The sequence below is a fragment of the Acipenser ruthenus genome, chromosome 1 (genome assembly GCF_902713425.1).
Source record: "Acipenser ruthenus chromosome 1, fAciRut3.2 maternal haplotype, whole genome shotgun sequence".
Lineage (NCBI taxonomy): Eukaryota > Metazoa > Chordata > Actinopteri > Acipenseriformes > Acipenseridae > Acipenser > Acipenser ruthenus.
The window spans coordinates 92488834-92510556 of NC_081189.1; the positions used below are offsets into that span (position 1 = coordinate 92488834).

The 21723-nt window shown below is 39.7% G+C and overlaps 1 protein-coding gene across 7 annotated transcripts in view; it reads right to left on the reverse strand.

The window, feature by feature from the left end:
• The window catches only part of nek1 (NIMA-related kinase 1), a 60150-nt gene that overhangs the window by 16708 nt on the left and 21719 nt on the right, over positions 1-21723 (reverse strand). For 4 of the 7 annotated variants that reach the window (XM_059032197.1, XM_059032217.1, XM_059032191.1 and 1 more), the window contains 11 exons: positions 17239-17322; positions 14294-14371; positions 13756-13851; positions 11853-12044; positions 10767-10832; positions 7813-8047; positions 6128-6283; positions 5485-5682; positions 4981-5101; positions 4172-4266; positions 3545-3771 (listed from right to left, as the gene is read on the reverse strand). In XM_059032197.1, coding sequence (XP_058888180.1) covers positions 3545-3771; positions 4172-4266; positions 4981-5101; positions 5485-5682; positions 6128-6283; positions 7813-8047; positions 10767-10832; positions 11853-12044; positions 13756-13851; positions 14294-14371; positions 17239-17322 — 1548 coding nt within the window. The remainder of the gene's footprint in view (positions 1-3544; positions 3772-4171; positions 4267-4980; positions 5102-5484; positions 5683-6127; positions 6284-7812; positions 8048-10766; positions 10833-11852; positions 12045-13755; positions 13852-14293; positions 14372-17238; positions 17323-21723) is intronic. The other 3 variants (XM_059032208.1, XM_059032226.1, XM_059032202.1) reach the window with 2 other exon arrangements.

The window sequence follows — 21723 nt, forward strand, 5'->3', positions numbered from 1 at the left end:
AATAGAGGTTGATTTGCAATTTGTTTGGTTTCCACCCAGCGTTTTGTAGTTGTGTGATCCCATTGAAGTGCATTGAAACTATTGTATTGCTTAAGTATTGTCTTTAGCACAGTTTAGTATAATAGACAGCTAGCCTATTTGTGTGCCAGCATGAAGCGGCAGCCAACCGAACAGCCTCTCTACCAAAGAGCCGGGAGTCTAGCGATGGGAGTCCTGCGAGGAGAGGTTGGAGAAAATCCGAACCTAGCAGCGCTCTGGAAGACGCCAACTACTAGACAGGTCTGTACCCTCCCCTCACTATTACTGTACCTATCTGTCTCGCCTGTCCTGCTATGACTGTCTCTCACATCCCCGTTATTCTGTCCTCTCACTCCCATCCTGTCCTCTCTCCACCGCTGCTCCCCTATCCCCTCTAACCTCATCCCCCTCCCCCCTCATCCCTCTGCCCCACCTCATCCCTCTGGCCCACCCCCTCTCCCACCTCATCCCTCTGGCCCACCCCCTCTCCCACCTCATCCTCTGCCACCTCACCCTCTGCCCACCTCACCCTCTGCCCACCTCACCCTCTGCCCACCTCACCCTCTGCCCACCTCACCCTCTGCCCACCTCCCACCTCATCCCTCTGCCCTCTTCTCCCACTTCATCCCTCTCCCACCTCATCCCTCTGCCCCCCCCCTCTTTAACACTTCTCCTTCCACCTCAACCCCTCCCGCTCCAACCCCAACCCCAACACCCTTTGTCTCCCCTATTAACTCACCCACCTTCTCTCCCCTCTCAGACTCTCTTCTCCTCCTGGGCCGCAAACCCAACACATGCACCCTGGATCCCCTCCCCACTCACCTCTTTCAAGCTGCTGCTCCTGCTCTACTCCCCTTCATCTCCTCCCTTCAACACCTCTCTCCTCTCTAGCCACTTTCCCTCTGCCTTCAAACAAGCCTCCATCACCCCCCTCCTCAAAAAAACTACCCTCGACCCCACCTCCCTCCAGAACTACTGTCCTGTCTCCCTCTTACCCTTCCTCTCAAACCCTCGAGTGGGCAGTACACCGCCAGCTTTCTGCTTTCCTGTCTAACCACTCTCTGCTCAACCCTCTCCAATCTGGTTTCCGCTCTGCTCACTCCACTGAAACTGCTCTCCTGTCTGTCACTAACTCGCTAAACTCTGCCAGTGTTGCCTCTCTCCTAATACTCCTTGATCTCTCTGCTGCCTTTGACACTGTTGATCAATCTATTCTCCTATCCTCTCTCGCTGACCTGGGAATCTCTGGCACTGCTCTGGCCTGGTTCTCCTCCTACCTCTCCGACCACGTAACTTGGCGTGGCTCAACCTCCACACCTCACCCTCTCTCAACAGGAGTCCCCCAAGGGTCAGTCTTGGGTCCTCTCCTATTCTCTCTCTACACCCCCTCCCTGGGCCCCCCCCCCCCCCATCGCATCCTATGATTTCTCATACCATTTCTATGCTGATGCTCAGATCGTCCTCTCCTTACCCCCCTCTGACCCCACCATCCTCTCCCACATCTCTACCTGTCTGTCTGCTATCTCTTCCTGGATGCACTCGCATCACCTCAAATTCAACCTCTCTAAATCTGACCTCCTTTTCTTCCCCTCCTCCTCTTCCCCCTCCTTTGATCTCTCTATCTCCATTCCTCTGGAATCTACCACGCTCTCTCCCTGCTCCTCAGCCAAGAACCTCGGAGTAACCCTGGACCCGTCTCTCCTACTCCCAGCACATCTCCACTCTATCACGCACCTGCCGTTTCTTCCTGAGCAACATACGAAGAATCCCACCCTTCCTCACCAACTACTCCACGCAACTCCTCGTCCAGGCCCTGGTACTCTGCATCCACCACCCGTCCACTCCAGCTCATCCAGAACTCCGCTGCTCGCCTGGTGTTCTCTCTGCCTCGCTTCTCCCACGCTACTCCACTGGTTGTACTTGCCTACCGATGCCTTGACCATGATTGCACCCAGCTACCTCCAGACCCTCCTCTCTCCCTACACCCCCCCCCCCCCCCGACCTCTCCGCTCCACCTGCACTAGAAGACTGGCTGTACCTCCTCTACGCTCGCCTGCCTCCAGAGCCCGCTCCTCCTCCACCCTCGCCCCACAGTGGTGGAACGACTTTCCTATGGATGTCAGGACTGCCCAGTCCCTGACCACCTTCCGGCGCCTCCTCAAGACACACCTCTTCAGACAACACCTGTAAATCTCAACTCTTCCCTTCTGGACAATATAGCACTCTGCCTTAATGCACTTTAACTTGCACTTATCTGCTCCCTATTTTACTGTATTTACTCCTGCACTTAACCCAATCTGTAGTATTTTTTATTTCACTTGCACTCGTATCTAACCCTAATGTAACTATCAACACTTACCTGCTCTTGAACTGCCCTGATATCAAATTGTACTGTGTTTTGTATTTTATCTTATTAGGACTGAAGTCATTGTATTTTCTATCTTGCTCTTAATTGTACTGTAATTCTTGATATGTATTTTTTGTATACAACTGTAAGTCGCCCTGGGTAACGGCGTCTGCTAAGAAATAAATTATTAATACTACTATAATAATAATAATAATAATAATAATAATAATAATAATAATAATAATATCGTGCTTTTGCTTTTATTAATAATTACTGGTGCGGGAGCGTACGATAATGCACTCAAGACAAAGGAGATCTTCAATTAATTAATAATGAAAACACGCATACAAGCATTGCAAGTAAGGATAAGTCGTGTCTCTCTAGCGCAGAACAAATGAGTGATTTCACTGTCTAAAGTAGGGCGGCCCAGCTGCCTGCTCAACTCAATAAAGAAAGGGGCTTGTTACCAGGAAGTTCCAGGTTCAATCCCAGCCACTGTCTCACGTGTGACCCGGAGCAAGTCACTTAACCTCCTTGTGCTCTGTCCTTCAGATGAGACATAAAACCGAGGTCCCAGTTGTGATGCATATTTCACATCCGTCTCTGTAAGTCGCTTTGGGTAAATGCATCTGCTACATGACTAAATAACTACAACTCAATAATACTGTTATTTAAAAAGATAAAACACTGAACTGATTAAACGACTAACACAGAACATTTAAATTCCAGAAAGTAAAATTGCCTAGTAAATACTACACATTTTTTAAATCAGCAACATTATACAATGACAATCAGATTTTTTTTTCTTTAGCCCACAGACCAATGCCCTGCTATTTAAATATGTAGAGTTAACCTAGCCCAAGAGAAAGAAAAAACATACACCAGTACAGCTGTGGTTTTATTTGAAAGGAGATTGAACATTGTTGATTCGATTACTAAGTCGCAAAGTATCACAAAGTGCTAAAATAAAAAAATAAAAAAAATAACGTTGTCCGCCATTACAGGAGATATATATATATATATAGATATATATATAGATATATATGCAGAAATTTGCATATTTCCTGATTACCATTGTTCTCTATTCATTGCTTTCATTCCCCTTAACTCGAAAGCTACTTGTTTATATACCAGTATATATTAAAAAAAAAAAAAAAAAAAAATCACGTAATTCCTTACCATTGGATTATTAGCATCAAACAGTCCAGTAGACAGCCCAATCAACAGAGAGTCCTTGTCTTTGGATTTAGCTGGAGATACGGAGCGTGAGCGGGATGCAAGGGAGTCCTCTTGAGAAGACTGTGCCGACAGGATGGCTAAAGCTACTGCCCTTCTTTGTGCTGGTGTGGCCACCTTCTTAAAGAAAGGTTCAGGTGCCGGGCTCTCCTCAAAGACACTCTCTTTGGCTATGAGAGTATGAGAGCAAAAGAAAAAATTTATTGGACTAAATGTAAAGCTGCAGTTTTTTTTCTCCCCCTTATAAAATAGCTTTTTGCAAATTTAAAAAGACATGCATTTACGAGATCAAAACTATTACAGTGTTCATTTAACTAGAGCTGTGGACCAAGGCTCATTAACTATGTCAAAAGCCAGACCTGATTTCAACTGGCGCTTTTTTTTTTTTGTATTTATTATTTTTTAAAATTTTTTTAAAAATGTTTATTGCAAATTGGAAAACTGTGATAGAACAAAGGGGTATTATTTATTACAAATACAAGTTTAGGAAGATTGAGATCAAAACTTAGGTCATTATTGTAACTTTTCTTTATAAGCAAACAAACAAACAATTATGTCCATCCATCTGACCTGCACATTCCTCCTCTCCTGGCTGCTTGGCAGATTCTTCCTCCCCCCCTGGCTCTGCTGTCTTCTCTTCCTGGGGAAGGCTGCCCTCCTGTGGCCTGATATGGAAAAAGACAGTAGACACTGATTTCACTTATTTTTTTAAAATTCTACCTCGGCAGTGAAGCACATCCTACAAGTTTATTTTTAAGCTTTCAAGTCACTTGAAATGATCTACTATATTCACACCCTTATTGTTTTGAGCTTCAGCTTATTAGGGAACTCCCCTAAATCTCTCGTTTAAAAAGATGCAAGGTATTAATGCTTGTGACAGAGTAGTGGTCTACCGTGTGGGTGCATGCATTCGCTGCTGAGTGACAGACAGGAGATCGAGATGGAGGCTGAAGCTGAAATTGAAGTTGATACGCCCCGCAGGCAAACAGGACTTCTTTACATATCAACACACTGAACAGCTCACGTGACACTACCAGCAACGGCAGCGCACGGAGCACATAGAACACAGTGTACAAAAACTTTGGTAGGATCTACAATATCTGAACTAATCTACTCTGTTCAATAATAAACTAATAAACTAAACTAACGGCGGATAAAACAGTTATCAGAGTTTTACAGGGCAGAGAAGTGATGGGCGGATACGCGACGGATTACTGTACAACATCCATGTACCAATGAACTGCCATTCCACAAAATAAAGACCACTATAACCATTGGACCAGCATCATCACTATATTAAAATACAGACCTTCAACTTTCAATATTGGTTTTAAAACATTTGTTTTATAGGAAATGTAATACTGTGTAGTTATGCTTACTTTGGCACTTCTGACCCTTTTCCCCATGCATGAACAACACTAACTGGAACTTCTGTCGTGTCAGGTTTTCTGTGTATTTGATGATCCTCCTCAAGTAACTCTGTTTCCAAATCCTCAGGTTCTGCACACAATTAGACAAGGAACAGACTGATTTCAATTCTAAAACTAACAGAAGTTGAATTCATATCACTCAAGAATATTGTTGATAAAAGGGTATTAGAAATGCTATAATAGCTGAACTTTGAAGCTTGCAATTTGCATTAAGTCCCCTCTTTCAAAACTATTCAACCATTGTAGTGTTGTAAAACTGCAGAGCACAAGGTCAAGGGCCAGCTCCCCAGCTAACTCTGAAACATAATGCGATGTAAACATATGCATTAAAAAAAAAAAAAAAAAAAATCCTGAGTAATACTTTGCAAATGCATGGCACAAAGTTATCATAACGGTTGCTGCAAGGTCCAGAAAAAAAAATTATACAACATTATTTATTTAATTTCTACCCACCTTCTAATTTGTCTTGAGATGTTACGAGTTCAGGTGTTAAGGTCAGTTCTGCTGTGAGTTTCTCTTCTTCAAGTTCATTCTCTTTTGATTCCGTTACATTGCTTTCTATGGAATTCTTAATGACGACAGTATCCGTGCTATTTACTACATTCACATCTCCGACTGCAAGCGTCTTATCAATCACTGGCTTAGGGCTTTCTGCAACAGAGCAAGATAATTTCAGTGGGTCTATAGCATTCTTTATATGAATAGGATAAACCAAAACATTACACCAATAATAAAAAGTAAATGGTGTTAACATTGAGCAATTACTCAAACTGTCTCATTATCTATTATAAATGTGCAAGGCAGTACAGGAAATAAAGCGTATCCTACAGCATGTTCTGACCTGAAGTCAAGTTCACTTTAAGCATCCCACCATGCAGCAAATTCAGTCATAATGTACCAAGCCCGGATGCACATGTAAATCTAGACCACAAGAATAAAAACTGCTGCTGTGCGACAAACTGAGACTCGTCATAGAAAAGATAATGCAACTCTGAACAATATGATCTGGCTTGACTTCAATGTATACTCATGGTTGGGTCTCTGTTTTGACAGTGGAGCAAATAAAAAAAAAAAAAAGAAGAAAAAACCATCATACCACTTTCATCGATGGTTGTGTTGAGCAACAGCATGGTTTGTGGCTGCAGTTCTGCTTCTCCCAGTACCTTTAATAGACTGGCATCAGGTCTCTTTCCCCATGCACGCCTTGGAGATTCAATAGCATCTAGTTTAATAACCTCACCCACAGTGTGGTCTAAGGGAAGAAAAAAAAAAGGAAAGAATGAAATCCTACAATACAAAATTTAAAATTGGTATCAAAATGAGCTCTGTAGTTTACAGCTTTTAATTTATTTTGTAGTTCAGCTCAAAAAGCTCTTATCAAACAGTATTTCATTTTTTAGATGTGGGCTGTTTGAAGCAGCTGCAAAAAAAAAAATGGACCATGAGAATTGACGGATTAAAAGAATGAAGCATATGCAAATAAATATTCAGAAAGCAAATGTACAAACTTGAAATGCAAAGTGTCTAGACCAGGGTTTGACCCCTAGTCCTAGAGAGCTACAGGGTCTTCTGGTTTTCATTCCAATCAATTTCTCAATTACTTAATTGAATCAGTTACTGGCTTAATGAATCTTTTTATTTATTTTTTTTTAATTATTTTCTCCCCAATTTGGAAATGGACAATTATTTTTATGCTCAGCTCACCGCTACCACCCCTGCGCTGACTCAGGAGGGCGAAGACGAACACACACTGTCCTCTGAAGCGTGTGCCGTCAGCCGACCGCTTTTTTTCACACCATGCAGCCACCCAAGAGCTACAGCGTCGGAGGACAACGCAGCTCTCGGGCAGCTTACAGGCAAGCCCACAGGTGCCCGGCCAGACTTCAGGGGTCGCTGGTGTGCGGTGAGCCGAGGACACCCTGGCCGACCTAGCCCTCCCCCCCCCCCCCCCGGGCGGCACTCAGCCAATTGAGCGCCTCCCCCTGGAAGCTCCCGTCCTCGGTCAACAAAGGAATAGCCTGGACTCGAACTTGCGACATCCAGACTATAGAGCGCATCCTGCACTCCACGTGGAGCACCTTTACTGGATGTGCCACTCGGGAGCCCCGGCTTAATTAATCTTAAGCCATTTATGACAAACACCCATAAAACCTTCAAGATTGGGGCTCTCCAGAACCAGGGTTGGAGACCCCTAGTCATGACAAACAAGAAAAAAATTGACAGTCTGAATTCATGTCTTTAATTCTGCAACATGACAGAATGCACAAATCCCTTAGGATTTATGAACTTTGTAAATACCTTTTCATCCGCAAAATTCAAATGTTTTTTTATTAAAAAAAGATCCAAGAAAAGCTGATAGCAGACCACAAGTGCATCGGTTTCAGTTCTTTACAGAAGGAAAGAACAGTTCTTACAATGACAGGGAGCTTCACATTGTGCATAAACATTTTCAAAAGCAAAAATTTAAAATAGAAAAAAGGGGATAGAGCATAAATTACAGGTCAAAATATTCTTTCAGCACTACGTAATTTTACTGAAAGACTATTGTAGTACAACAAATTAAATGGCTTTTGCTTTTACTGAAAAATAAATCTAAATGGACATATGCATTTTACTAGTGGATCTATTACTATACTACAAGAGTGGTCTGCAGTGGAGTGATCTTTTCCAGACCTGCATACAGGTTTGCAGTGTTGAGAATTACAGATCAAATTATGGCCACTACAGAATTAAGCCCCACCCCACGTCACAATTTTCATTGGTTGCTAAAATTCTGCTTACCTGCTGTCACCAAGCAGGTTTCCTCCCATGTCTGCTGGGCTACAGAAATGACAGGCTGTGCACCTGCTTCCCATTTCTTCCTGTCACCTGCAGGGGGAACTCTATCCTCATGCTGTTCTTCACTGGTTTGTGAAATACTCTCGTCTGAAGTCTTTGGGTTTTCTGTGGGCTTGCTTGCCTCTTCTTGGGCTTGCAGGTTCTGATTCAGCCTTCGCAGTATTTCTCGTTTCTCACTCTAAAATTAAATAAGATTTAAAAAAAAACAAAACAAAAAAAAAAAAACATATATATATATATATATATATATATATATATATATATATATATATATATATACACACACACACACACACATATACACACACACACAGTGCCTTGCAAAAGTATTCAGACCCCTGACCAATTCTCTCATATTACTGAATTACAAATGGTACATTGAAATTTCGTTCTGTTTGATATTTTATTTTAAAACACTGAAACTCAAAATCAATTATTGTAAGGTGACATTGGTTTTATGTTGGGAAATATTTAAGAAAAATAAAAAACTGAAATATCTTGCTTGCATAAGTATTCAACCCCCACACATTAATATTTGGTAGAGCCACCTTTCGCTGCAATAATAGCTTTAAGTCTTTTGGGGTAAGTATGTACCAGCTTTGCATACTGTGTAAGCGTGATTTTGGCCCATTCTTCTTGGCAGATTTGCTCCAGGTTGTTCAGGTTGGTTGGACGACACCTGTGGACCGCAATTTTCAAATAGTGCCACAGATTCTCAATGGGATCGAGATCAGGACTTTGACTGGGCCACTGTAGGACATTCACCTTTTTGTTCTTGAGCCACTCCAATGTTGCTTTGGCCTTGTGCTTGGGATCATTGTCCTGCTGAAAGGTGAATTTCCTCCCAAGCTTCAGTTTTTTAGTGGACTGAAGCAGGTTCTCTTGCAGTATTTCCCTGTATTTTGCTCCATCCATTCTTCCTTCAATTTTAACAAGATGCCCAGTCCCTGCTGATGAGAAGCATCCCCACAGCATGATGCTGCCACCACCATACTTCACTGTAGGGACGGTGTGTCTTGAGGCATGGGCAGTGTTAGGTTTGCGCCACACATAGCGCTTTGGGTTTTGGCCAAAAAGCTCTATCTTGGTCTCATCTGACCACAAAACCTTTTCCCACAATCACAGCTGGGTCACTCTCATGCTTTCTGGCAAACTCCAGACGTGCTTTCAGATGGTACTTTTTGAGTAACGGCTTCTTTCTTGCCACCCTCCCATACAGGCCAGTGTTATGCAGAGCTCTTGATATGGTTGACTGGTGCACCATTACTCCACTCCCAGCCACTGAACTCTGTAGCTCCTTCAAGATGATTGTTGGCCTCTCTGTGGCTTCTCTCACAAGTCTCCTTGTTTGAGCGCTGAGTTTTGAGGGACGGCCTTTTCTTGGCAGTGCCTGGGTGGTCTGATGCAGCTTCCACTTCCTGATTATTGATCCAACTGTGCTCACTGGGATATCCAAACACTTGGATATTATTTTGTACCCTTTCCCTAATCTATGCATTTGTATTACTTTATCTCTAACTTCTGTAGAATGCTCTTTGGTCTTCATTTTCCTTCAGATTCACAGCCTGACCAATGATCCTTCAACAGTGGGGTTTTTATCCAGAAAATGTGACCGCAACTTTAATGGTTCACAGGTGGAGGCCAATGGTAAGGTAATTGTGTTCTCGTTAGGACAATTTCTTTCATCGGTGTAAACTGGGAGCTTCTACAGCACAGGGGTTGAATACTTATGCAAGCAAGATATTTCAGTTTTTTTTTTCTTAAAAATATTTCCCAACATAAAACCAATGTCACCTTACAGATTTTGAGTTTCAGTGTTTTAAAATAAAATACCAAACAGAACGAAATTTCAATGTACCATTTGTAATTCAGTAATACGAGAGAATTGGTCAGGGGTCTGAATACTTTTGCAAGGCACTGTATATGTGTGTGTATATATATATATATATATATTACACACATATACACATATATATATATATATATATATATATATATTATATATATATATATATATATATATATATATATATATATATTGTAAGGCAGCGGGATGTGTGAGACAGCAGGGAGGGGGTTAAAACCTCCCGGAAGAGTAAAACGCGCCTTTTTGTTTATTGTTTAATTTAGTTTTGTTAATTGTTTTATTGTGTATTATCCCCTGCACCCGGGGGTGATTAAAAATTAGAACCGGGTGCAGGGTATTTAAGACGTGCAACCAGTCTGCACGGGGCGGCTGTGTGGAAAGCCCGCTTGGAAGTGTGTGCAAGCGTACGAGAGAGAAAAGGATTGCCGGTAAACCTGTTGGTGGTGTGAAACCTTTGTTTATTTTGTTTTCTTGTTTGGCAGGTAAACGGATTAGCCGTCCTGTGAGTCAGCCAGGGCCCTGCCGTTTACTTAGTGCTCGAAGAGGAGCTAGGTGTTTATTTTGTGTTTGTTTTGTGCTTTTTTATTAAAAAAAATTAGCGCAACCACACTTGAAAATCCATCTCTGAATCCATCCATGTTGTGCTGGGTCGTGTTTTTAAAGGGGCAACGAACCTGTGTGTGGCGTGATCATTTACTTATATATATATATATAAAGCCCAAACAGCACATAACCCATGTAAATCAAAGTCCTCTACTCAAGTCATCACAGGTTAATTTATGAGTTCAAACATATGAAAAGGGGGAAAAGCAGGAGTGTTAAGAGTAAGTAGCCTTTGAAAATCTGGAAAGTATCCAACCGGGATTATCTGATCCTATGACTTCCAGACTTAAATGTCTAGGAAATATGCAGATCTCCAAAATAATTACTGCTTTTAAATGTTTTAAAGTTATTCTTTAGCTGTTTAATAAGTTTGGTTAAATATTCAGTCATCTGAATAAGTTTCATGTCTTATACAAATTATTGCTACCTGAATAACTGACGAATCTGACTTTTTAGTTTCTTCTGTGTTCGTTCTGGGCACTGCAAGACCTCCCTACATAAAAAAATAAATACATAAAAACAGTAAGTCACAAAGGCACATACTGTATTATGAATGGGGTTCATAAAACACTTAACTTTCAGAAGAAAACACAATGAGACACGTGTTGTGTGTTCCGGTTGTCCTGCAGGCATTTTCATTTGTGTGGACTTCAAGGCTTACCAGATATACAGTGGTGGAAGCTGCAGGTTTCCCACCAGTAAGCACGACTTTAGTTGGATAGACATTTCCAAAATAATCTGATTATAGGATTTGATATTGGGAACCTGAATGAAAGCACTGCAGGTAATCTAGGTGGGTAAAGCGTGGCAGTGAGATTTTTTTTTTTTTTTTATTTGGCCTTTTATATAGCAACTGAATAGATGCATCCTTATGCAAGCCACATGCATCTCAAAATCTAGGTTAGCATCACACCAGAAATAAAATGTTTGCTCATTAACCCTAACCCTCCCCCCCCCCCCCCCCCCCCCGGGCAGCGCTTGGCCAATTGTGTGCCGCACCCTGGGAGCTCCCGTCCTCGGTCGGCAAAGGAATAGCCTGGACTCGAACAGACGTCGTCTAGACTATAGGGCGCATCCTGCACTCTATGCGAGTGCTTTTACTGGATGCACCACTCGAGAGCCCCTCAAGAATGCGTTGAACCTTATATTCTATTCAGTATTTTTAATTCAGCATTTCATTAGTTGGTTTATATCCTAGATCTTGAGGCTTTTTAGGATAGATGATAGATAATAGATAAACGGGAAGCAGTGTGGAGTAATGGTTAGGGCTCTTGACCGGAGGGTCGTGGGTTCAATCCCAGGTGGGGGACACGCTGCTGTACCCTTGAGCAAGGTATTTTACCTAGATTGCTCCAGTAAAAACCCAACTGTGTAAATGGTTAACTGTATGTAAAAATAATTTGATATCTTGTAACAATTGTAAGTCGCCCTGGATAAGGGCAACTGCTAAGAAATAAATAATAATAATAATAATAATAATAATAATAATAATAATAATAATAATAGCTGTTACCTGTGATACAGTATTTACAGCTCCTACATCCTTTAGAGCAGCTGTCATGGATATTGCTGGTGTGGAGGGTTTCACTGGAGTTGGTGTTTTAGCAGCTACTTCCTGCTGTCCAGGCCCGGCAGAAGATGGTACTGCTCCCCCCAATGGAGGAGAAGCCAAAACTTGACTGGCCTTAAACCCCTTCGCTGCAAGCTAAGCATAAACACATTAAAATTAAAAAGGCTTTATTCACTACTTTAAATAAAACCATCCTGGCAAACAACAAACACCTGAAAGGGTTACCTGGACACAATATTGACGATTAACCAAATACACCTCTCAATTACACGGTGTGTGTTTAAAAAAAAAAAAAAAAAAAAAAAAGGTGTCCAATTATTTTAGTCCCAATTTGGAATGTACAATTATTTTTTCCCCCTCACCGCAGTAATTACCCACACAGCTCAGGGTAACTCAAGGTTCAGTGGGCATCCTATAATCCACGATCAAGCGAGCTTCATCTTTTACACCCAGGAAATGGAGAGCAGATGTCAGTGAGGACAAAGTGCAGCCCTGCAGGTATCCTCCTGAGCTCACAAAGTGCCTGGCTAGCAGAGGAGAAACAGTCCTTGCTGGTTTTGCCTGGCTCACTCAAGGGAGCGCCAAAGCTAATGTGATGCTCCCTCTGGAATCCCCAGCGAAGACCGCCGACTTTGAACAGCCAGGATGCAAACCTGCGCTCCCCTGACTATATTACTTACCTTGCACACCACGCGGCAGTGCTTTTATCAGGTGAGCCACTAGGGGTTATATTATCTGACATGCCCCGGGAACGTAAAAATTTTGACCGGGCATGTATCTAGCTTACAAGCCCGAGTCAGGCATCAAAAAATGTTCCATTTCCTAAAAAGAAAGCAAGCTATTAATTTAATCTTTTATGACTGATTTAAACTAGAAATGTCTGTGGCGCAAATGGGCACATTGAAACAAATAAGGTGACTAGTCAGCCAACGACAAGCAGTATTGGCCGCGCTGAAAAACACTGTAAAGATTGATGCGCACCTTAAACGTTGCAGCAGACAGGAAGCATGATAAAATCACCCAAAGAGAATGGCTATTTAAATGAGATCAGAATTGTGCATTTTATGAAAACTTTGCATTACTGGCTTGACATTTTGGAAATACTGACGGCGGTGTCAAAGAAGTTTCAATATGTTGACTGCTGCATAACGGAGGTCTGTCGTATGTTGGAAGAGGCTTGCGTACGACTAGAAGGACTCCGACACCAACCTGGTCTTTATCTGCAGGCATTTTCTAGTGGCTATGCTGAGAAAACCTGTAAGGGTATAAGGCTGTCTGGAAATCCAAATGAGCAAGAAAAAGAACTGGAAGTCCTTCTGAGTGAAACCATTAGCTGCATTGGAAAACATTTTCAAGTTTTACTACAGAAACCACTGTCAGACTTCAATGTCTTTGACATTACTCTATGGCCTACAATGAATGCAGAAGCTCTTGCAACATTTGGAAATAATGAATTTCAGAATTAAATTAAGACACTTTGAGCCAAATTTTAAAGTATAAAAGACTGTGCCCAAAGTGAGTGAGGCATCCCGAGGCTGAAACCGGCTCACTTTAAAAAGGTAGGGTAAAACTTATTTTTTAGTTACACACTTTGGGCATGTACATTTTTGCGTTGGGCATGTATAAGTTGGAGCTACATGCCCGACCGGGCATGTTTTATTTCTGGAATTTTCTACCCCTGATGCATGTTCTTAATCATGTGTTATTGTTTCTTTCTGTAATTATATCTTGGGATATATAGGTTATCAAGTATATACTGCATTAAGTAGTCTTGTCCTAAAATATATTTGTTCTACCGTAATTTGAGAAGTAGACTTTTAAAAATATATACATGAAGATATCCTACATGATATTCCCAGGCTTTCTTTTCCCTTTCATATGCTTCTCTTCTCTTCTTTTCAAGCTGCTCTTTCAGTACTGCTGCTCGAGCATTGGCTTGGGCCTGTAAACACAGTTATAGGCAATTAAAAAAAATGGCAGAAATAACTTTAGTCTTGTAAAAACATCTTCCAGAGGTGAAAAATATTTAAAAAAATAATAACCCTTCTCCTGTTGGGGGGGAAAAAAAAAAAAAAAAGTTTACATATTTTATAATATTGTAAGGTGATCATTTGTAATCTGATACTTTGTAGTGTGACACTTTGTAACAATTATAAGTTGCCCTGCATAAGGGTGTCTGCTAAGAAATTAGATCTATATATATATATATATATATATATATATATACACACACACACACACACACACACACACATAGATATATATATATATATATATATATATATAGATATATATATATATATATATATATATATATAGATATATATATATATTATATATATATATATATATATATATATATATAAAAATACATATATATTTACCTTTAGTGCTTCAATCTTTATTCTTCTTAATTCTGTCTCATCATTCGATTCCTGACTGTCTGACCCTTCACTGTCACACTAAAAAAAAAAAAAAAGTCAATTTAATAGCTTCTAGATTATAACTAGGGCTTCAGATTTTCTGTTTTAACCGATTAAACACCTCCCACCCTTTGACCTTCATTCCTGCACGTGGTTTTAGAAAAGAGAGAAAATAATAAGAATAATAATAAGAATAATAATAATAATCTGTACTCAGTCTGCATGCATCCATTTGTCTTCTTAAGGATAAAGGAATACATTTGTCCGTATGTACAGTGCCTTGCGAAAGTATTCGGCCCCCTTGAACTTTGCGACCTTTTGCCACATTTCAGGCTTCAAACAAAGATATGAAACTGTAATTTTTTGTGAAGAATCAACAACAAGTGGGACACAATCATGAAGTGGAACGAAATTTATTGGATATTTCAAACTTTTTTAACAAATAAAAAACTGAAAAATTGGGCGTGCAAAATTATTCAGCCCCCTTAAGTTAATACTTTGTAGCGCCACCTTTTGCTGCGATTACAGCTGTAAGTCGCTTGGGGTATGTCTCTATCAGTTTTGCACATTGAGAGACTGAAATTTTTGCCCATTCCTCCTTGCAAAACAGCTCGAGCTCAGTGAGGTTGGATGGAGAGCATTTGTGAACAGCAGTTTTCAGTTCTTTCCACAGATTCTCGATTGGATTCAGGTCTGGACTTTGACTTGGCCATTCTAACACCTGGATATGTTTATTTGTGAACCATTCCATTGTAGATTTTGCTTTATGTTTTGGATCATTGTCTTGTTGGAAGACAAATCTCCGTCCCAGTCTCAGGTCTTTTGCAGACTCCATCAGGTTTTCTTCCAGAATGGTCCTGTATTTGGCTCCATCCATCTTCCCATCAATTTTAACCATCTTCCCTGTCCCTGCTGAAGAAAAGCAGGCGCAAACCATGATGCTGCCACCACCATATTTGACAGTGGGGATGGTGTGTTCAGGGTGATGAGCTGTGTTGCTTTTACGCCAAACATAACGTTTTGCATTGTTGCCAAAAAGTTCGATTTTGGTTTCATCTGACCAGAGCACCTTCTTCCACATGTTTGGTGTGTCTCCCAGGTGGCTTGTGGCAAACTGTAAACGACACTTTTTATGGATATCTTTAAGAAATGGCTTTCTTCTTGCCACTCTTCCATAAAGGCCAGATTTGTGCAGTATACGACTGATTGTTGTCCTATGGACAGAGTCTCCCACCTCAGCTGTAGATCTCTGCAGTTCATCCAGAGTGATCATGGGCCTCTTGGCTGCATCTCTGATCAGTCTTCTCCTTGTATGAGCTGAAAGTTTAGAGGGACGGCCAGGTCTTGGTAGATTTGCAGTGGTCTGATACTCCTTCCATTTCAATATTATCGCTTGCACAGTGCTCCTTGGGATGTTTAAAGCTTGGGAAATCTTTTTGTATCCAAATCCGGCTTTAAACTTCCCCACAACAGTATCTCGGACCTGCCTGGTGTGTTCCTTGTTCTTCATGATGCTCTCTGCGCTTTAAACGGACCTCTGAGACTATCACAGTGCAGGTGCATTTATACGGAGACTTGATTACACACAGGTGGATTCTATTTATCATCATTAGTCATTTAGGTCAACATTGGATCATTCAGAGATCCTCACTGAACTTCTGGAGAGAGTTTGCTGCACTGAAAGTAAAGGGGCTGAATAATTTTGCACGCCCAATTTTTCAGTTTTTTATTTGTTAAAAAAGTTTGAAATATCCAATAAATTTCGTTCCACTTCATGATTGTGTCCCACTTGTTGTTGATTCTTCACAAAAAATTACAGTTTCATATCTTTATGTTTGAAGCCTGAAATGTGGCAAAAGGTCGCAAAGTTCAAGGGGGCCGAATACTTTCGCAAGGCACTGTATGTTACTGGCCCATACTGAAGAAGCAAAAGTTTTTCAGCTTTAAAATGACGTAAGAATTTAAAATAATGTCTGCAAAAGAAACTGGTAATAAAGAACAGGAAGAGCTGTTGGAAAGGCCGATTGCACATTTTGAGGAATCTGAATAGAGGTATAGGATAGTAATCTTTGAATTTAAGACCGGACACTTTGATAAACCACTTGAGTCATTGGATTGGTCTCCGTTCTATCGCCGTTCTAGGGCTACTACAGTACTTTGCATGCGAAAATATCCTGCATTTTTCGAAAACTTCAATCCATGTATAGAGTTGAATTCTAATTAGATTTTCTATCGTTAATCATGTAAACACAGAAAAGTGACGTTTTAAGAAAATCAGTTTTCTGATTTAGTTTTCAGAAAAGGCTCCCTTCCCACCTGATTAGAGTAATACATTTCAAAGCACTGCATCAATAATATCTCCTAATGGTGAGGGAGTTAACAGCTTGATTTAGTATTTTTAGTTTTGCTACTTAATTATACGTCTTCACTTTTAAATAAAAATATTCATTTTTAGTGTTGGCCTCTTCAGTAACCCCAAATTAAGATATTACCTGCCATTTGCATTCATTAAAAAAAAATAATAATAATTATATATATTGCTGAAGCTCATCAATCTTTTGCCCACACACTGTATATAAAACTCCAAAAGTCAGTTCATTCATTCAGAATGGATAAACTTGAGAGCTGTACCTAATCAAAATAGTGTTAATAGTGCCAATGACATTACATACTACAAGCCACTTTTAAAATACATGCAGAGATATCGGTGAATGTAGTTGAAAGAACCTGGATCTGGGTCATATGTCAAAGCATTGAGAAGTTTAACTCTTAATCTGATTTTGCCACGTATGTCCTGCGTCAAACCATTTTGCTCCAAATTAAGCTTTAGGTGTATGCCCATACGCTCAAAGACAAATAAGTAAAGTATCATAAATCATTGTACTACATGTTTGATGGCAGCTTACCCTTTCTCCACGAAGTCTGGCCTTAATTTGTTGACGCTCGTTGAAATTCTGAAGCCGTAATTGCCTCAGTCTAGCCAAATACTCCTGTTTGGTAAAACAGAACCAAAACTTTAGCTTCTAGAATATGTACTCCGTTGGCTAAAAAGGTATTTGAGGTACACTGCAAAACTCAGATATTACATGACATCATTTCTTAGTCTAAAAATGACAAAATGTGTATTTCTCAATGCGTGTACAAAAAAGAATATCAATATCATTTGTGGCTGAGGGAAGAAAAAAAAAAGGTTACAAGAAATAGATGTCTACAATTCTTTATTTCAGCATTTTTTTGCAAAACTCAAAAAATGTTAATTCAAAAGTATTTATACCCTTTGATGCTATGATAGTTTTGTCTACAAGGTGCTAGAAATTTCAATATGATAATGCAGAACCTAATTCTAGATAATGCTGGATTGTAGGCAAACATTCTTGGAGAGTATAAAAGGGTTAGGCATAGGATGATCGCTGTCATTACCAATAAGTCAATATGGGGAAAAAGTAAAGAGCTAACTGAAGACCTTAGGCAGAAAATTATTTATTGTCATAAAGCTGGAGAAGGATACAAGAAGAAAATTTCCAAGCATTTGAGTATCCCAATTTCAACTATTGTTTCTATTATCAAGCAGTACAAGACTCATGGTACTATCACAACGCTCCCTCGTCTGGAAGAAAGAAGGTTCTTTCACCAAGAACAAATAGAAGAATTGTGAGGAAGATTAATAACAATCCGTGATTGAGAGCCAAAGATATTCAAAGTGAATTGGCTGCAAGTGGGAACTGGGGTTTTCCATTTCAACCTTAGGTTGCATGGTGAAGGTCTCAATGGTCGCAGGCCAAGGAAAAAGCCATTCTTAGGAAAACGTCAAAAAGGACAAAATCATTTAAAGTTTGCAAAACAGCATTTGATGATGATGGATAGGAGATCTGGTCAAAGGTTTTTGGAGTGATGAAACAAAAAATTGAGCTATTTGGTCACAGTGATAGTCGTTATGTTTGGAGAAAGTCTGGTGAGGCGTACAAAAAAAAAGAACACCATACATACTGTCAAGCATGGTGGTAATATGGGGCTGTTTTCCCTCTAATGGCACAGGTAATTTAGTTCCAATACATGTTAAAATGGATTCCAGAGCCTACCAAAAGATATTGGCCAATCATCCAAAACCATCCACTACAAAACTTGATTTAAAGCGCAACTGGACGTTCCAACACAACAACGATCCAAAGCACACATCAAAATCTACTAAAGAATGGTTAAAGAAGAATAAAATCAAGGTTCTGGAATGGCCTAGTCAAAGTCCCAATCTAAATCCAATTGAGAATCTTTGGTATGAGTTGAAGAAGGCTGTGCACAAGAGAAGTCCCTGGAATCTGAATAAACTGGAACAATTTTGCGTTGAAGAATGGTCAAAAATCATTAAAGAATCATGCCAATAGCTCATTGACAAACATCCTAATCGCTTAAAAGAGGTTATTATTGCTAAAAGGTGCCTCAACTAGCTATTAATTCCATTTAACTAGTCAGGGCATTAATACTTTTGAATTAGCATTTTTGGAGGGTTTCTATTTCTTGTAACTTTTCTTCCTCATCCACGAAAGCAAAACTTTTTCTACAAATTAGTATTCCTATCATTTTGTTTTTGAGAAATTTCTAGAAATTTTAAATTTCCATTGGGGTATGTAAACTTTTGACTACAACTATGTGTATATTAATAATAATAATTATTTATATATATATATATATATATATATATTATATATATATATATATATATATATATATATATATACATATACACACACACACACACACACACACACATTATATATATATATATATATATATATATATATATATATACACAGCTCTGGAAAAAATTAAGAGACCACTGCAAAATTATCAGTTTCTCTGGTTTTACTATTTATAGGTATGTGTTTGGGTAAAATGAACATTTTTGTTTTATTCTATAAACTACTGACAACATTTCTTCCAAATTCCATATAAAAATATTGTTATTTAGAGCATTTATTTGCAGAAAATGACAACTGGTCAAAATAACAAAAAAGATGCAGTGTTGTGAGACCGCAAATAATGCAAAGAAAATAAGTTCATATTCATTTTTAAACACAATACTAATGTTTTAACTTAGGAAGAGTTCAGAAATCAATATTTGGTGGAATAACCCTGATTTTCAAGCACAGCTTTCATGCGTCTTGGCATGCTCTCCACCAGTCGTTCACATTGATGTTGGGTGACTTTATGCCACTCCTGGTGCAAAAATTCAAGCAGCTCGGCTTTGTTTGATGGCTTGTGACCATCCATCTTCCTCTTGATCACATTCCAGAGGTTTTCAATGGGGTTCAGGTCTGGAGATTGGGCTGGCCATGACAGGGTCTTGATCTGGTGGTCCTCCATCCACACCTTGATTGACCTGGCTGTGTGGCATGGAGCATTGTCCTGCTGGAAAAACCAATCTTCAGAGTTGGGGAACATTGTCAGAGCAGAAGGAAGCAAGTTTTCTTCCAGGACAACCTTGTACTTGGCTTGATTCATGCGTCCTTCACAAAGACAAATCTGCACGATTCCAGCCTTGCTGAAGCACCCCCAGATGAGTCCAATTTTCAGCTTTGCCCAACACCTGGTCGTCTAATGGTTAGACGGAGACCTGGAGAGGCCTACAAGCCACAGTGTCTTGCACCCACTGTGAAATGTGGTGGAGGATCGGTGATGATCTGGGGGTGCTTCAGCAAGGTTGGAATCGGGCAGCTTTGGCACGAATCAAGTCAAGTACAAGGTTGTCCTGGAAGAAAACTTGCTTCCTTCTGCTCTGACAATGTTCCCCAACTCTGAGGATTGGTTTTTCCAGCAGGACAATGCTCCATGCCACACAGCCAGGTCAATCAAGGTGTGGATGGAGGACCACCAGATCAAGACCCTGTCATGGCCAGCCCAATCTCCAGACCTGAACCCCATTGAAAACCTCTGGAATGTGATCAAGAGGAAGATGGATGGTCACAAGCCATCAAACAAAGCCGAGCTGCTTGAATTTTTGCGCCAGGAGTGGCATAAAGTCACCCAACATCAATGTGAACGACTGGTGGAGAGCATGCCAAGACGCATGAAAGCTGTGCTTGAAAATCAGGGTTATTCCACCAAATACTGATTTCTGAACTCTTCCTAAGTTAAAACATTAGTATTGTGTTGTTTAAAAATGAATATGAACTTATTTTCTTTGCATTATTCGAGGTCTGACAACACTGCATCTTTTTTGTTATTTTGACCAGTTGTCATTTTCTGCAAATAAATGCTCTAAATAACAATATTTTTATATGGAATTTGGGAGAAATGTTGTCAGTAGTTTATAGAATAAAACAAAAATGTTCATTTTACCCAAACACATACCTATAAATAGTAAAACCAGAGAAACTGATAATTTTGCAGTGGTCTCTTAATTTTTTCCAGAGCTGGATGGATAGATGGATAGATGGATAGATAGATATAATTAGTGCTGGGACGAACACAGGATTTTCATGTTTGGATATTCACTTAATTTAAATATTCATTTTTTTTTCAAAAAGTAGTAAAAGCCATTATAATTTTTGTAGCTGAACAAGAAACGAAAACTGAAATTTAACTTTAAGCACTTCAAATAAAACAAAACGTGGAAATGGCGTTGTAAAGTGAATGGGAAAAAAAAAAAAAAACACAGTTTTGGTTCTAGTTTATTACATTCCACATAAAAGAAAGTCGCAACAATATATTATACAGTCTATAAAAATCACTACACAACATTTTCAGGAAGTTGGGTTTAAGCGAGGCATTTCAGAATGACGTGCTTGCTTTTTTTTCTGGTTCTCTCTAAAGCAGTACAATGCTTTTTTGTCCCAGACGGCTTTCCATAGAGAGAACTATGTGTGCACGCGCGCATAATCTAGTTTACTTTTTGCTGTCTACAACTTTTAAATAGAGGCTCAAGAACTGCTGTGTTGATTCTGTGTTTCTTTATATACTGTGTATATGTATATATATATATATATATATATATATATATATATATATATATATATATATATATATATATATATATATATATATATATATATATTTTACACACACACACACACACACACACACACACACACACTACTGTGCAAAAGTTTTAGGCAGGTGTGAAAAAATGCTGTAAAGTAAGAATGCTTTCAAAAATAGACATGTTAATAGATTATATTTATCAATTAACTATATGCAAAGTGAGTGAACAGAAGAAAAATCTAAATCAAATCCATATTTGGTGTGACCACCCTTTGCCTTCAAAACAGCATCAATTCTTCTAGGTACACTTGCACAAAGTCAGGGATTTTGTAGGCATATAGTCAGGTGTATGATTAAACAATTATACCAAACAGGTGCTAATGATCATCAATTCAATATGTAGGTTGAAACACAAT